Source organism: Fonsecaea pedrosoi (assembly GCF_000835455.1).
Source record: "Fonsecaea pedrosoi CBS 271.37 unplaced genomic scaffold supercont1.6, whole genome shotgun sequence".
In the NCBI taxonomy this organism is placed as follows: domain Eukaryota; kingdom Fungi; phylum Ascomycota; class Eurotiomycetes; order Chaetothyriales; family Herpotrichiellaceae; genus Fonsecaea; species Fonsecaea pedrosoi.
The window spans coordinates 692,818-710,563 of record NW_013550610.1 but is presented as its reverse complement, the minus strand read 5'-3'; the positions used below and the strand labels follow the sequence as shown (position 1 = coordinate 710,563).

Here is a 17,746-nt window from a genome sequence, read left to right as displayed (position 1 = left end):
TCATGCTCGTGGGTGTGTCCATCACCAACTGCGCGGACACGTACGGCGTCAAGGAGATGAACATCGCTGAGTACTTGGGAAGGATTTTCAAGACGCCAGAGAACAATAAGCTACCCGCGCACATGTAGGTGGTCGGGGAGGGGGTCAGCAGCTCGGTCAGCACCATGCTCGGGGCGGCTGGCGTGGGGTCGGTCATGGACCCTGATACTCATACAAGGGCGTCAGGTTACGCAGGAATATAGTAGTTTGATTGTACATTTGACGGACTCACGCCAAGTGGAGTCATTATCCCTCCGGGATGTAAAGGGCATACAACTAATTCTGGAACTGTCTTTCTTTTTTGTTTTTTATTATTTCCTGGACTTGAACTCTATCTTCCCTCTCGGTAAAAAAAAGCAAACGAAATTAATAACAATCCCTGTCACTTCTCCGCCCACCTCCATCCCACCCCCTCCCCTCTGGGGGCAAAAAAACTCCGCTTGGGAGAAAACTGTAGCCCGTAGTACAATGGACACAGTTTTTTTTTTTTTGTTTGTTTCCTGGACTAGAAGTCCTTCTCGCCTCCCGTAGTGGATCCCTCCTGCTCGTCCTCCTCCTCTTTCTTCCTCCGTGAGCGCTCAACCCCATAATTTACCCTCCCCCTTCTCTCGCTTTGAGCCTTGATTCGTCGTTGTCGTTGTTGTTGTTGTAACAATGCGGACTGCAGTCATCAATTCCTAGTGAGTGAGTGAGGCCAAGAAGCAACTCATACATCACCACCGTGAGTGGAAATTTATAAACCAAGGGTGGTACGAGATTCGAACCCTGAACTTTGGTGTTATAGATTGATGCAGACCTGATCCGGCAATTGTTGGAGGGGTTTTCGCCGTTGTAACTGATATCACTGTAAAAAGAAGAGTGGGGACGCGTGTGATAAACGGGGAGGGGAGTGAAGGTGTAGCGAACAGAGTGAATGGAACGGGAGGGGCGAGGCTGGACATATACGCCTGGCAAGGCTGTGATTCCCCGTGAACACGTCAAAGCAGTTTACGTGACTAACACGTTGTTCCTGGTTCGGTCACCTTGAGGACAGGCATTCCCTGCCTCTCGTTCTATTACCAATCCCATCAAACTCATGTTCCCCAACGCTATGGTGAGCCACATGTCGAGCGAAGCCGCGTTTACACACATGGACAGCCTCGTGATTGTGTCCAAAAACAAGCTGCTGCGCGTAAATAGCAAGACGTACTGTACTACGGACTCCTTTGACGGCATGGGGATGGACCTGTGGAGGAACATCGACCCCGACAGCGGCGAGACGGTATTCGCTGACGACCTCAAGCCGATGGTCAGCAGCGGGCCGACGGTACTTCCTGTACAGGTGCGCGGACTTCTTCCAGCTCAAGTGCGGGGACGGCGGCGTGCTTCTGCCCAGCAACGCGGTCGCCTCCACGCTCCTGAAGCTACCCGTACACACAAATCCGCTCGATGATCATCTGCAGGTACAGGAACGTCACCGGCACCATGAGCCGCACTAAGTACGCCATCACCAACGGCTGGGGGTACATCCGTCTGCTCACGGACAGACACTACGGCGAGAACCATGACTACGACCCGAGCAGTAACACGGCCTGATTAAAAAACACAAACGACTCCACAACCGAGGCTGCCAGTATGTGCATGGGCTGGATGTGCTATGCGTGCGGGTCCAGGATGGTCGACGGGCTCTACCACACTACGCTGGGCATGCTCGCCGTGCACGAGAGGCAAAATGGGAAGCCACACGCGTTATATGACAGGTGTATATGCCTGGACGGGTGGTAGTCCGTCGTCAGGAAGCTCGCCACGAGCAAGGAGAACAGCATTAACATGTACACGTTGCCATGGCGATGTCGATACTAAGAGCAGCGACACGGATACCAATATGGATAACACATCACATCAGCTCCAGTCACACAAATTCGCGTCTGTACGCGGCCATGATTTTGCACCAACGGCCACACGATGTTCTGTCAGAGCGTAAAAGGTTGATCGACCGACCTCACACCGCTGGGGCATGAGACTAGGCTATACGTAGCCGCGCACTGCCGGACGGATTGGTCATGACGACGGTGCGAATAGCTTGGGCGTGTTTGGGTTCACCGACCGGTTGACCGTCGGGCACATGGCAGGTAACAGATTGTCGGATCTACTCATCTACACGCTCATCTACACACTCATCTACACACTCATCTCCACGGAAGACCGAGAGAACCTAGCCTTCTTCAACGTTTCGTATTTCAACTCGCGGATGAGAATATATTGTGGCGGGCAAATCCGTCAATATGTCCAAGCTAAACAAGAAGTCGAAGGACAACATGACACCGGAGATCTCAATTCTCATCAGGAAAGACTCGAACCCGGGACCTCCCGACACGCCCAGTAAGTGGGAGTCTTTGGAGGCGCCTCGCTAAGCACATCTTACATATCCCAGCAACCGAGACGACCAACCTCACGCTCACTGTGCAGGGGTAAGGTGCTGATCAGCCCGAAGTCGGAGGTACCAATGAGAAAACCAATCTGAGAAACAAAACATGAACAATCACGTTTCGGGAGATGAAGCAGTCCAGAAAACGAGCAACGCAACTGTTCCGGTTTTGTCTCGATTTGTCTCGATTTGAGTGAATTTTCCGTTTTCGTCTCTGATATGTTTGCCGCTTCGGCATCCAGGCATTGTCACACGAAAGGTGCATGGAACTCGCTGGGAACAGGTTGGGGTCCCACGAAGTCATATTCGACTCGGGCGTCTTTGGGCAAGCGAAGGCGGTTAAGAACCTGAATGCGCATTGCTCAAAAGAATCCGCTGCGTTTAACATTAACGCAGGAAATATCATACTGGTCGATGAAGACTTTGCAATGGATCGTTTGTCAAGAAGGTCGGGATGTTGCATTCGTCAGTCACCGTGCCAATCGACCCCCTCTCGCCAGTTACGTTTCCAAACATGATCGACCTTCACCCCAAGAAGGCTTTCGAGTGTTACCCTTGGGTCTCAAATCGCGGGAGCCGGGCAGAATACTGGCATCATGGCAGGACTGTCGTTGTGAGTCGACTTGGCTGGCTACTTTCGCTTTCTTGTAAGTCTCCCCATGGTAGCCATCGCCCATCCATGTATGGCGTGTTTGCGCTTTTTCCCAGGTATCAAACCGAAATAGATGAATCAGTTTCACCGACCCAAGTGAACATCTTTTCACACTGGCTTCGCAGTTGCACCAGTGAGAACGCCCGTTGCAACAATTCAGGCACGGATCATGCAGAACGAGAACGTGGGAATGGTCCGTCGACGTTTTCTAGTTGACTTTTAGAGAACCCCCCGAAACAAAGCTAAAGCCAAGTGCTCGCCCGATTGTTGAACAAGGGGGCCTCTCAGTCAGCAGGGGGGTGAGTGCAGGAGTTCACCAGGCTAGGATAGAGATGAACAGCAAGGGCTTCGGTTTCGGTTTCGCTCCATTGGCAGCCCGGATGAGGGAGGCCTTGAATGGCAAAAGATTGTCTACGGCGGAGAACTATTGTGTGTTGCACATGCTCACGTTGCGCGGGGGGTACTTGCAGTGACTAAATCAGCTCCATGGGGAGAGGAATGACTTCGGCTTCCTCTGGTTGAGCAACCCGTACGACCTCGGAGACGAACTAGAAGATAGTCAACGGTAAGCCGTATTTACCCTTTGTCATGCAGCGCTGGAGTCACTTCCGACAGAGAGTCTGCCTGTGACAACGACGAGGGAGGTCGAAGGCAGCGACGGACATTTCCAGCAAACCAGCTGATGTTGTTCGTATGGCAGGAAGCGCAAGGCATGAGTTCGAGAGGTTTTCCCTTTTTAGGAAGAAAGGTTACCGGATTAGGAAACTGGTGTGAGTTTTTGTGATCCGACAAACAACGTTTCTGAAATTGGAAGATGGAAAAAAATCTCAGCCTGACATGTGATATGCAGCCTTGCTTAGTTATCAAGTAGGGTAGATCATCAAGTGCGGTTTCTACGGCGGAGTATACATGTCCAGGCTGTGTGGGTGAAGTGACGATCTTTCAATTACATCAAACCGAACGAGAGACTCCAACAGACGAGGAAGAACATGCCTAGAAAGAAGACGAACCTCCTCTATACCTCAGCAGCCCGATACCCACCAGGATCTCCGACCACTAACGCTCGGAAACTCCCATGATATCAAGGACCACATCTCTTTCCACCAGCAAGAACGATTAAATCTTGATCCACGCCCAGAACTTGACTCAGTCTCTTCTCAAAACTAGTCCCTCTGACTGACTGTCGAGTAAGTCAGAATACTTCTCACGAAACTTATTCGTGTCCGCACTCACTTTATCAAATAAGTCAAATATGCCCTTTGACATCTGCGTGATAGTCTCACTGACAGCCACCATAGGCTCAAACCCCTTTCAGAAGCAAGACTCACAGCATCGGCTTTGTGCTTGAATTCCTCCACTTCCTTTGCCCACCGGCCGTTTTCCACACGATCTTTGACAGCAGCAGCTTCAAAGCAAGAACATCTGACACAAGCCCAACACCACACACCACGAGCCTGAAGACCACCCAGAGAAACCTTCGCTGCATTCATTGCTTTGTGGGACTCGCCTTGAACGATGTACCTGTTGAGCCAGTCGTCTTTGGAGACGCATGTTTCGTCTGCTGACATTGGGTCTGCGGCTGGGTTCGGGGTTGTTGGGCAGGACGAGGTCGATCTCCCCTTTTTTTTGTCGAGCCGAGCCCTGAATCGTGATCCATTTCCAACCGATCCTCCAGACGTACCCTCTTCTTCTTCTGTCCCAGGAGGAACACCGAGTCCTCGAGAAAGAAACAGCCAGGGGTCTCAAGAAGAGACTATCGACCTTTATAACTGGATGGTCTGGAACCCCTTAACCACATCAATCTACATTGGAGAAGACATATGTTACCAAAAGAGAAAAAGGACTTCATATTCTTGTGGGCTTTATATGAGAATGGTGAGGCGAGGCCTGCGGTACACGCTCATCGTTGAATTCTTTCAGCCCGTATGTATCACAACAGGAGCCAGTGACCAGGTGCAGCATCGTAAGGCGGGGACGTCCGTCTTTTCCATAACGCAAACTTATCCCCGCATGCAGCTGAAATCCCAGAAGCGACGGTTATGCCTGGTAAGTATGTCTTTGCTCCAGGATCTCTGGGTATCGTTGGAGCTTCTCGAGCTTCGGGCTTTTCGACGTCGAGTTGTCTCGATTTGGCAGTCGGCATCTCCTCTCACCGGGGTGACCATCCAACCAGAGCTGGCGCCTGGGATACGCCAGATTGTGTGCGCCTGGGCCGAATATATCAATAATTACTGATTTTAGTGCCACTCTCGGCCCAAGCTACTGGTAGAAAGCTGGAAAAAGTTACTATTCAAGAATAACAAACATTGCCCTTGAAAAGGGGAAGCGGTAGGCAAACAGCCGGCTACCGATCTGTATATGGTCCGATCACTTTACCTGATCGGAATGTCCTTCCCGCGGCCTTCTTAGCTCATACGTCACGCCCCTTTATGTCGCTCACGAAGCCAAGCCGGTTGCTCTCTGTGACCCAGGCAGGGCAGAGAGGCAAGAAGAAACGCACATGGACAAGTGCAAACCCGGATAGGCAGGTCGGGGTTTGTTGTCAGTGGGTGGTATATTTTGAGCGGGTCGGCGGGCAGGCGGGCAGTCGGGCATATGAGCCGCAAGGCGACGCACCCCGATCCCTATCGCTGAGCATCGACGGGTAGCAGTTGATGACCTTCAGGGTCAGACCGGCCCCCTCGCCTGCGTACTATAGTGTTGAGAAGAGATATGAGATTTTTCTGGACCCACAGCTAGCGATCTGCCTCCCAGCGCATTTGAATGTTTCCCAACCCCTGACCCAAAGCGAGCTTGGTTGGCTTGCTAGCAACAGCCAGCACCAGCAATGGAGCACTGCACGGCCTGGGCGGCGTCATCAACCAGGGACAGCGCTGGATACTGGTGAACGGAAGAGCATCGCAGGAGAACGGTACCCGAGGTCGACGCCTTGGGCGTAGCCTTCAGTGCAGACACTGACTGTATACAACAGTTCGAGACACTCTCACCAAGGAAGTCATGTCTCGGCTTCACGGGAAAGGCTAAATCGCCGTCTTCCTTCTATTTCTATAGAGACTCGTGCTCGCTACCTGTGAAACCCTTGTCTTGAGCTAGTCCTCAACCTTCACAAAGCCCCCTGGTTTCTTCCTGTCCCACATCATCCAGTCTCTCCCGCCCAAGGTCGCAGACTGTATCCCGAATTCGTACTGTCTCCGACAACATCCCCCATTCCGCATTCGAAATTTGTCTTGCACTGCCTAGTCAACCTCGCGCCAACCCAACCGTGCTGCTTGCCATTTTTTTGGCGTTTCCTGTCCACGGGATGAAACTTTCTGGTGTCGCGGACTGGAAGATCGCTGACTTCATTGTCGAATGCAGACATGTCGAAAACAAGTATAAAACTGAATTGATCCAGCGCGGCAAGAAGCAAAAGTCTTTGTCGCCAAGGCTGATGTACAAATATGTCAAATATGCCAAGTATAAGCACGTGTCTGCCAAGACTGGCTTACTTACCTCCCCGTACAGACTGCACTTGATGGTCGACCCTACTTAATAACTAAGCAAGCCTACATGTCACATGTCAGGCTGACTTTTTTCCCATCTTCGGAAATTCAGAAACGTCGTTTGTCGGGTCACAAAAATCTCCGTGTATTTCCTAATCCGGCAATACTCCTACCCAAAACAGAAAACTCTCGGCAACACTGGACTGTGGCCCCGCTCCCTTACCTCCCCCACTCTGACATCGCCGACTACAGGTTTGAGGGCCGCGCTCATCCCGGATCGGCAGGTGGGTGGATATTGTCAGCTTAACCACTAGCTGCTAAGCCCGAAGGACTCGTCGTAGTGGGGAACCACCAGAGGAACCGACACTTCCCCGTCCGAGGAAAGGTCCAAGCGTGGGAAGGCATCAATAGGCCACGGCATGCGAAGCAAAAACAAAGGCCACGCAGCAGTATTTCATCTTCCTTTCATGGGTCGATTTGCCTTCCCTTTGCCTGCGCTCAAGATGGCTTGCAATCACCACACACCTTTGGATCGTCTCCCGAACCACCTCCTGGCGTCATTTCCTGATTCATCCGGAGTCTATAGCAGATGGATACCCCTACAGATTGTCATTTCTTCACTATCAAGACGGAGCCGCGAAGCTGTCGTGCATGGATGGGTATGTGCCACCACCCTCGTCGCTTTCAGCCCTTCCATTGCTCTCTCCGATACGTTGCAGGTGCCTGTTCATGTTTCCGACTAGCTAGACACGCCAGGTCGTTTCCCACTTTGCTTCCAGGTCAAAGATCTTGTTTCCCCGTCTTCGCAAGTCAGGTCACGCCTCTTCATCCTGTGCCAAGGCACACTGCTTCCGTCGAGAGATGATTGTTGATGTTCGTGGAAAACGCCCTCATTCCTGTGCCTAAATTTAGCTGGTGTCCTCAATCCCCTACATCTCATATACCCACAGCAGATAGAAACTTTGATTCGATTGGGCTGCGCTGAATTCCCAATCCTCGGCCACACAGCCGACCCGGACACACGTCACTCTTCCCCAGACCGAGGATGGCCTTCCGGTTCAGACTAGCTTTGAACAATTTATCGAATTTCAGCAAAGCCCTGTGAATTCCAGTTGTATATCCTTGGGCAAAGGCTTCCGAATGCTTCCGGCGTGAGATGGCCTGATCAATACGCCGGCCGTGGAGCCCGAACCGCGTTTTAACATGTTCCGATGCGCATACACAGTCGTTAAGCAGCGCAGTACCGACTCGATCAATGATCTGAGTTCTTACCTATTAAGCAGGGAACTTCTACGTCCTATGATTGACTCAACCATCGCTTTTGGACAGAAATTTTGACTTGAGGTACCTCTTGATGAAGAGAAACGCTTAGCCTTCAGTGCGATGAAATCTGCGGGGCCTCTTCGTTGTAGGTGCGATAGAACGAAGCAAAGCTGGGACACAAGAAAGACCCACAAACCTCTTGATGAGAGTTGTCGGATTGTGTTTACTCCCTTGCTCCGCCATGACGAAGAGCGCACAAAGTGACCTCACCTAAAGAACAGATCGTTGATTCAAGCTCTCTACCAAAGACCGGTAGGATCAAACCAACGTTCGTCAACTCGTCCAGTAACGTTGTCGGCAAGATCAGCATATGGTGGTATCCAACTTGGGAGGTGGAGAAGTGCCCTCATTGACGACTCTGCTTTTGCTGTCGTCAATCAGAGCCTCCGGACAGCTTGTGAGGTGGCGAGACCTACCAACAAGGAAAAGCAAACTCCAACAACAGCTGATCACAATCTTCGCTACTGACGACCCGAGCTACGTCGAGCATGATGGCAGCTTGTTACTCGATACTACGGAACGCCTGACGTGACAGAAATAGTCTTCCCGGCACACATTGAGCGAGCACTAGACGAATTGTATGATTGTGAATTGAGCGGCAGAGACTGGAACACAAGCAGCTCGCATACCTGCTCTCAATCGCAGTTGCAACGGTAGTCGATACAGCCCCTCAAAGACCAGAGGCTGCCATAAGGAGCCGCGCCTCTTGTCCCACGACGGAGCTCGCCTCCCTTTGACCTCGCTGGGAATCGTTCGCCCTTCGGATCAGTCGCGCAATGTCCCACTCCAGGCTCAACACCGCGGGGAGCCTTGAGATGCCTGTCATCAAAGGGAGCTGTCTCCAAATATGGCCTGGATCAGTCGGTAGACTCGATCTTCGTCGTTGCTCGCACGTAAGGACCCCGAAACAGCGCAAGGCGAGATATGGACGGACATCATGCAACCACCATTCGAGGCACTGGGCATGCAAAGCACGTGCAGGGTAGACTAATTCTCCGAACTATAAAGCTGAACACTAGAAGCAGCGCTCCGAGAGTAAATTTCCTCGTTTTGCTCCTCAAAGTTCCCTGTCTCGCATATAACTCGAGCGCCGACCGACCGTTCGGTGAGGTTTCTCACCTGTGGGGATGGATTGTCGACACGAAAGTGATGGGGTTCCTGCTGGTTCTTGTGCGCCTTTCTCCTTTGCTCTCAGAAGCCAGCGATAGGGTCGAGTTCGAATCGCACCAGACATGACTGGCTCGATCCCTCAGTTTGGAGGAACTTCGTACTGTACGTCATGTTGGAGGTGGTCACGACGCAGAGCGTGGACACGCTGTTTCTCTTCCGACACCGAGACCAAATCAGCCCACTCGACCGCTGAGGGAATCACGCCTCTTCAAATCAAGATTAATGGCCCTCAAACGTTGAGGTGAAGACCTGTGCATGAGAAATCGACCGATAGCCCAAGTAGTTCCCCCTACCCGGCACGCCAAGACTATTTGATGCCGACGGCTAAGATCCCTGTGCCGACGTCTGATGTTTCGTAGTCAAGACTTTCGGTAGACCCTTGCTCCGGGCAACAACACCTCAAGACTTGCGAAAGGAAAAAGAGACTGACTGGTCCCCGCCTGAGTCAACAGGGGCAAACTCCGATAGCTTCCGCTTTTACTGTCGTGTGGATCAAGTACCAGACCTCTCCTCCATCTTATCAGCCTCATACCTGTGTCTCAACCTTGTACTGCCTTCTCTCCCGAGAGCCTTATATGCACGACTGGTTTTACCCACCTCTACGTACTTACTGGAATGAGATGTCGGTGGTAGGCCACTGGATGGGACTCTGCGTAACACTAGCGGCCTGCCCACCCTCGCAGTGTCTTTCCAAGATTTCCTCCATCAGCAAAGTGAACGATTGCGAGATTCTATTCTGTGTCGAGGTCAACCCTGAGATCGGGTAGGTCAGATCTCGCCCGTGTTTCGCAGTGATGGCAGCTCCCTGGCCTCCACCCCCAGGTGAGAATGTCACTCTCGACAGGGCTGAGTGGCAGCTGCTGCAAGGTAGAGAGGTTCACCGACCGAATGGTCGAGAATTCGTCATATTTGGTCCTTGTCAGGAACGACGACCCTTTTCCAGCCAGATGATGGAGAGTATGGCGCACCCGGTCGTCCCTCTGACACGCCTATCGTTTGAACTCGCGCTGTCTCTGTTGCCGCTCCGTAGGCGGTGGCTTTGGTGATGAGGGCGACTGCAACCTCGACCGCTGGCCAGCTGGCCCCTGACGGCAACATTGTGGATCTCGATTGATTTCTCTGCGCTTAACTCGCTGACCGTAAGCGAAGCTGGATCAACTCCGTAATTACCCGTGGCTTGTGGGGGTTACCTTAGTTGAACAAACACAAAGTTTCCGGTATGTGAATACGTTGACATTGACTGTTACACGAACAAGGTCCAGAAACGGGGGGCGATTGAGATCTCTGGATTGGAGTCATTACACGAGTGCCATGAAGGCAGATGTGGGTCTACCAAAGTCCTCTTCTTTTGCTTTGGGGCCAGACCTTGAGCGATTTCATTCAACAACAACTCGACCTGGTCCAGACGCTGAGGGGTCAAGTGTGTCAGGACAGGACAGGGACAACAGCTGGCGATTTACAGGTAATTTACCGACACGAGAACGAGACAGACAGACAGACGGCATTGCCTATCAACCGCCGGTAGAACAGTTTTCCATCTTCTCTCGCTCCTCTCTTTTGGCCATGTCTTTTTGCCTTGCCCCTTTCCCTCATCCCTCCTCGTACCTGTGCTGTCTCGCTTCCTCCCTATCGGGCCCAACACTGGGCTCAAAAGGGGGCTCGACTTCGACAAACCCAAGTCCGGGAGATGGCGACACAAGAATGACCGACCTTGCCTTGATCACCCACGAAAAGTATGCCTTCGCTCTGTTCTTCCTGTGGTCCCGGGGTGGAGCTACCATGCACTATCTTTCTGGCTTCGCCACTGGCTATCGGTTCGCCCCTCTTCCCTACGGATAGCCAAACGAACATATTGAAGGTCTGGCTTTTCGAGTACTGAAAGGATTCTTTTCTGTTTCCGAGCACCCGTGGACATCCAATGCCCTCTGACCACGATTGCGCCGTAGTATTACTATCCGAAGAGGCCGAAACGTGTGACGAGGTCTGGGGACTACGCTGACGAAACTCACAACTCGCCGACGGGGGGAGCATTCTGCTCAACCGTGGCGGCGGGCCGTACCAGCTGCTCATCAATAGTGGTCAGTAGCTCCTCCTCGAAATAAACATCGAGACGTGTCGTACCTTCTACCAGCAGGCTGGCTTTGTTACGTGCTTGACGATGCGAAGCCGCCGCCCGCATACTTATGCCTGTCCCACTGAATACCAGTTTGACAAGAGCTCCATGTTGGGGACGGCAGACGGCAGCCGGGATCGACGACAACAGCGGCGGCTGCCACTACCACCACCGTCACGTCGAGACGCACGCATGACGCTGGTTTGTTTTACGTTTGAGGTGGTGGACGAAGCCTCGAATGCAGCGCTGCCAAGAGCTTGTCTGTTTCGGGTATGAGTATTTCCGGATTAGGAAATACCCGAAGATTTTTGTGACCCGACAAACAACGTTTCTGAAATTGTGAGACGGAGAGGAAATTCAGCCTGCCATGTGACATGCAGCCTCGCTTAGTTATCGAGTAGGGTGGACCGTCAAGTGCTGCTTTTACGGCAGAACATGCAAGCCAGTCTTGGTAGTCACGTGCTTCCACGGTTGCATATTCGACATGTTTGTGAGATGGTCTTGGGACTCTTTGTCTTCCTGTTGTGCTGGATTGATTCAATCTCGTATGCCGATTGCATTGATTCGACCGTATTGCCTTGCGATATCCGTAGAAAGAAGCCGAGAATGAGGACGAGGAGGCGTGGAGGCTCGAGTGGTGTTAGCTTGTGGGGGGCGAAGGAAGTGCATGGTCAACGAGATGAGCTGTCGTCTCTGCCTCAGCGAAGATCTTGACGCAAGGACCGGCCGCAGATACAGGGAGATTGATCGACTTTCGAGGATTGTGAAGCGGTTGGCGGAGGAGCTCTGTGAAGATCGTAGGAAGACCTCTGAGAGAGAGAACCCACGAAGGGAATGTGTGAGAATGTCCACGGAGCAATAGCTTAGCAGCGTAAGAGGCGGGGCGTCCAATGAGAGAGAGAGAGAAACACTTTGTGCTGAGGTTCCGCAACCTCCTGCACCAATTCTGCAGAGCACGAGAAGTAAGCAGGCGGGTATACGGCGCATGCTTCACCCCTTGTTCACCACTACAACGGCGGTAGACCTCGGCGCAGAAAGAGGTTACCGTGAATAAAGCCGAACGGCGGTGCCCTCCTGCATGATGCATGCATGGTAATCGAGGTCCACGATGCTGACGCCTTTGGAATTTGACGGGAGTTTAATGCTGAGATGCTGACGGCGCTCTGTGTGTTCTCTCCCGAGAAGGACAAGGCATCAAGCTCTTTGACGTCGCAGTCTCGGTGCCGGAGTAATGCTTGTAGCCCACCGAAACAGGATTCTCGGTCCCATGCGATCAAGAGACCTGCTTAACCTCAGTTCCAGCGAGTAATGAGAGTGGTGGACTGTGGATTTGAAAGGTGTAGTGTCTGTGTCATATTGACAAAAGGTCTTGCTGGAGATATTAACTGTTTGCTGTACTTGATCTCGGGAATGAGATCGACAAATCAAGGGGCAAATTTGCGCGTCGATAGCAGCTCCAGGGGTTTTGCCAAGACAACGAGATGAGTGGCACTTCACAAGCCGCCCTGGGCAACGTTGGTGGCTCCTATGATATAACTCCAATGAGGACTAACGTAGCCAGATTTGACAGCTAGAATGACTGAATGATGCCCGTGATTGCCAGGATTTGGGAAAAGTCGTACTTGGCAAAGTCTTCTCGTGGGCGGCTCTTGGGGAGCTGCAGATTGAAGGTCCCAGGCCAGAGCATCCGATAGAGAAGGGACGCGATTCCATTCACCGTCCACAAGTTATTGACAAGCACGTCTAACACGCGCTTCTGTGCGGAAGGTGGAGGTCGAGAGCAAAGGGGAAGGATGATGAGTATCAGATCAAGCTGACTGGCCGTGTCCAAAAGCCCAGGAGGGCTCAAGATGTGAAGAACTCATGACAGCGTCGCCAAAGACACTCCCAATTCGCGCGTCGAGAGAGGTTTGGCTATCAGCCCAACGGGTGAAGCTAGAAGCGAGTCAAAACTGAGAACTTGAATGTCAACCAGGAGGGTAACAGAGGAGCAGCGGTCGAGGAGAGTTGAGACTGAGCCCCGATGGCGGAAGCCCCCCTGGTACCCCCTGGCCCCCAGCCACCGTGGACAAGAGAGCAGAGCCACATAAAAATTGAAAAGGCCATCCAAGATCAGGCAGGCTAATGGAAAAAAGTCAAATGCGGCAAACCGGATACGTTGTGCTTGATGCTGTTGTAGGAGCCCTGTGGTCGCGCGAGTGAAAAACGACCCCTTTTTGGCGACTCTGCCCAGAATCTGTGGTACCAAGCGGTACTTCATCATCTCCAGGAGATGACTTCTTCTACTGCTTCGTAGTATGACTGATGTTGTTCACGGTCTCAATATCATTCATGGCTAAAGTGCCCTGCTTGTTAACAGTACTATCTCGGTCGATTGCGGAACGCAGACCAAGAAGTGACAAGCAGGATGAGTCAAGAGTTGGCTATGCAAAATTCTTTGACCGGGCACCGGCAGGATGAGCTTGGAGGTAAATTGGTCAGGCTAGGCATGAATGGTTCTGACTTGCTAGACTCCATACGGGTCATTGAAATGGCGCAAATTTTTCGTTCGAATAGATCAATTGACCCTCACTCCGGCGCCATACTCGGCTTCCCCTCGAAAGAAAAGATGATTGGGGATGACGTAAAACGTCCTCGTTCCTGTCTTGGAGTCAGCTGTTGCCCTCAGTCGACCAAATGTACCAGCTCCAAGAAAAGGTTTCCAGTCTTCAAGGCGGAGAGTGACAGGTTGGTGAACATACATTACTGAGCCGATGGAGAAGATCACGTGATATAATGACGCCAGAGGCTTCCTTCCTGTGGAATAACGACGATAACAGCAGGGTCCATGACCATCCTGGTGCACGGGATGGAATGGTGAAGATCGACGTGGAGCTGACTCGATCCGGCAACGCCTCATCGCTGTCGTCGTTATCAGTGCGGATATGCGCATCGCCAAGTTCGAGTTCACCACGATCATGACCAGCACTGTCAATAACGGTCATTTCGGCGCGCTACTGCTGCTTCTCGTCGGCCCACCTCTACCGGGTCTGGCCGGGCGTACACGAACCTCATTGAATGCGCCGTCGATCGTGATGTTGCTCATGATTCCCGGCACGTTTGATCTCGTGTCCAAAGCGCTGAGTACGGACGTCAGCACCGCTATGACGGCCGCTACGGCGCCAACACGTCAACAGTCATCTCAGTCAATGCGTAGATGTCGCTCATGGTCGTTGCTTTGTTCCGTGCTGGACATTGGATGTCTTGCATTAAGCGTGACCGCGGCCATGTCTGGTGTTTCAATATCTCTCTATCCTCTCGAGTCGGGACACCGGTGTGTCTCAGCGAGTGGTTCAAGCATTCCACCGCTGTCCCATCCATCCGGTTCCAGTCCGGATGTTAATGCGGAGTGCAGCCAGACAATGGAGGCCGTCCGGATAGTTGATTGAGGTAGCATGTAGTCCGAGCATGTTCCTCGTGTTATGTCGCCGCGATTGGGTTTTTCAAGTATCCACTGCATATTTCGAGAAAAAGTCTCTCTCGATCGCTCGGCTGGCTGAGCGATGGGCTATAATTCCGTGTGTTTGTCATGCTGCTGTCCTGGGAAGACGAAGACCTGTGACACTCCCAATTAAATCTTGCCGAAATGTAAGCGACGGCAACGTTCTCGTCCAGATTTACTCGCATTCTTGGTCCTCGTATATGGGAAGCACATGACAACTTCAGCTTAATTGGGTCCCCAGCTTCTTGTGTCCAACGGCTCGGGCGTACCATTGGGGAAGTGGATTCAATGACTGGGTTAACTGATCCTCCCGGGCTGCCAGTGACATTCCATTTCGTGCAAGTATAGCGTGCGCAATGATTCGGAATGGAGGGCATGTACTGCTCGAGTAGAATTTGATGCTTGGGGCCTTGAGAGTTGGTGGTGGTGGTGGCCCGCACTCTTATGGCCTGCATTGCCCATGATGACTACGTGAGAAACTTGACGGGAACTTGACGTTAACCTTGACTCGGGTTTGTGCATCAACTAAGTGTCTTGGCCTCTTGGCCTCTTGGCACTGGTGTCGATTCTATGCCGACCCGGGTCCGGAGTAACAAAGTTCCGGAAAGCGACACGGGTTTCGGAATAACCATAATCCATCCACCCAGCTGGAGGGACCTGCTTCGCTACTCTGTCCGCTTCAGCTGGCCTGCCGCAACCACCCATCCCGGAGTCGGGCATGGTACGGGCTATCACCAGGACATCTGAAGCCAGAGTGACTGTGGCGGAGAAAGTGGCCGTGGAGGCGAGGAGGGAACAGAACGAGGATGCCGACGCATGGGAACGCGACAAGAGGACGCTGGAAGCCCAGAAGACCCGCCTCGAAGAGCAGGTGGAGCGACTCCGCGTGTACAGCGAGCTTGGGTCCCAGGCAATGTTGGTCGCGGGCGCCATGGAAAGTCTCATCTTCGTCCAGAGGGAGTCAGAGTGGTGGTCAATGGGATCGTGGTGGACGCGGACAACCCTGAGATATGGGCTATTGATTGACTAAAGTAGTAGGCTTGGTTGACTTTGTCCACGTGTTGATGGCGGCGGTAGTCGGCAAGGCACTTGTCTGTGTCAGTTCCACTATCTTATATACACTGGAAAGTACACCCTGTTCAGTGCCGTGGTAAGTCTTCAGTCAGTCGCGTTGGCTTCACCTCTGCCAGGACACTGACCCGGGGGTGATTCAAACAAAGACCGCCTCTTGCCTTTAAGAACTGCAAAATAATAAAACCTACGACGACCAGCTATTGCGGTGGCGGCGGGCAAAGGGTGAAAGTTCGCTCACGGATAGTTCAGTCATCTGTCGGCGGGCACGTGAGCCTCCAAGTGCCTTTAAAACTAAGCACTTGTTGGAATTGGAAGAGCGTACTAAGGGTACTTACTGACCAAACCGGTCACCCACTAGGTCGAGAGAGCGACTGTCTCTACTCCATCGACGACGGCAGACAACAACTGCCCTTCGGTTAAAACCAATCAGAGCTTGTTCGGCCCCCTTCTTATTCTCTTCTCTTTAGATCTCTATGGCTGAAAGGGCTTTTATTACGCGTTTACTCAACGACTCGCACCTCCGCAGGCGAGCTTGTTTCCCGAGCGTGGGCTCCTGATTGGCACTCGCATCATGGTCCGAGTGTTTCTGCCCTCTCAGCCCATCCTCTCTTCACATCCTCTCTTCACGGATGACATCAAGGGCACAAATCGCCCCAATTAGATTTCGTGCCAAGTGCGACACTGGCATTCATGCATTCGGCATACAAGAACAAGGCCAGACAGGACAGCTCGCCAAGCTTCAGAAAGTGGTGATTTGGGATTGAGATGCTCATAGATACTGCACATCGGGGACTGATATCCGACTTTGACGGCGCAGGCTGTCCGGATATCTCGCGCGACCAAACAGAACTCCACCTGCAAAGAAGACTGGGAATGTCGAGAAAACCGGCAAAAGCTCTGTTGTGCATCAAGAGTCGCTCCGAATTGACTCTTCGGTTTCAGTACAGACGGAAAAACAGGACGCTTGGTCATTCGTTGTCGTTGTCAAACTGCAGACGGCGATCGGCTGGGACAGGATAAAAAGCGGACACTGTTGTCTGCAGGCGATTCACAAACATTAGACGTAAGATTGGATAAATACGAAGCATGGGTGAACCACAAGTGCGTTGTGGCTCCAACCTGTTGCCATTTCACACGATTTTCACTTCATCTTTCCCGCTTCTCACGCCCTGACCCGATTGGTGAAGAGTACCCGCCCGGATTCGACAGAGAGCGACCAAATGAGCTGCTACGTTCAAAGACGGCAACAACTTCGCGATCGGCGACGTGTCGTTAGGTCCGTCTCTGACAAACGCCATGGGAGTGGACTACGAAGATGCTGCTATGATGAGATGCGCTTGGGCAGGACCCTCGAGCTCGTGATATTCCGCTCGCCTTCGGCTGATCTACCGTCCGTCTCCTTGACTGGCCACCCCGTGGTGATCAACAAATTCATAGAGGGGTATCCAATTGGATTCAAGGACGCATCGCTCTGTCCCTTCGTCATATTCGTTTTCTGTGCCCTCATCGTCCACGGGTTCCTGTTGGTGCATAATCTGCCGCCGGCATGGGCGGTACTCAGGACACAGGCACAACCAAGGGGGGGGCCCGCCGTACGCTAGGCCAGCGTCATCGTTTCGTCTTTCCTTCTCAGCCTGGACGTTATTGGCCGTTATAGTCGTACACACGAGGCAGGCTCTTGCAGACTCACTTCCTTTCCAGACCAGTACAGGCCGAGTGCATCGCCGCTCATCTTTAAGAGAAAATCCCCCGGATCTGCTCCGCCGACCAGCCAGCCAGCCTCATCCATGTTCGGCACCCAGCTTTGAACGCGTCCATTGTCCAGCAGCATTGGAATTTGTCTGCTTCTATTCATCGGCACCGTGACCCGCAATTCAGAGAGCCTTTCACGGCCATTATCTCGTTTGAGCGAAGGCGGCACCAAGGGAATCCAACACGGCGAGCTGGGGCAGGCGTAGTGGCAGTGATTGAACAAGGTGGAAGCCGCGCTTGCTCTAAAGAAAGG

At 52.5% G+C, this 17,746-nt stretch overlaps 2 protein-coding genes across 2 annotated transcripts; both read left to right on the top strand.

Annotated features, from left to right (window-relative positions):
• Nucleotides 1–1,141: 1,141 nt before the first annotated feature.
• On the top strand, nucleotides 1,142–1,517 carry Z517_09191 (uncharacterized protein; the record flags this gene model as incomplete). Its single annotated transcript, XM_013425101.1, has 2 exons — nucleotides 1,142–1,327; nucleotides 1,380–1,517. 2 exons carry the CDS (start codon nucleotides 1,142–1,144, stop codon nucleotides 1,515–1,517), a joined length of 324 nt encoding a protein of 107 aa, XP_013280555.1.
• A 12,593-nt stretch (nucleotides 1,518–14,110) lies between these two features.
• On the top strand, nucleotides 14,111–15,697 carry Z517_09190 (uncharacterized protein; the record flags this gene model as incomplete). The annotated part of the gene is made up of 2 exons (XM_013425100.1): nucleotides 14,111–14,378; nucleotides 15,351–15,697. The coding sequence occupies 2 exons, from the start codon at nucleotides 14,111–14,113 to the stop codon at nucleotides 15,695–15,697; spliced, it is 615 nt and encodes a 204-aa protein (XP_013280554.1).
• Nucleotides 15,698–17,746: the final 2,049 nt, after the last annotated feature.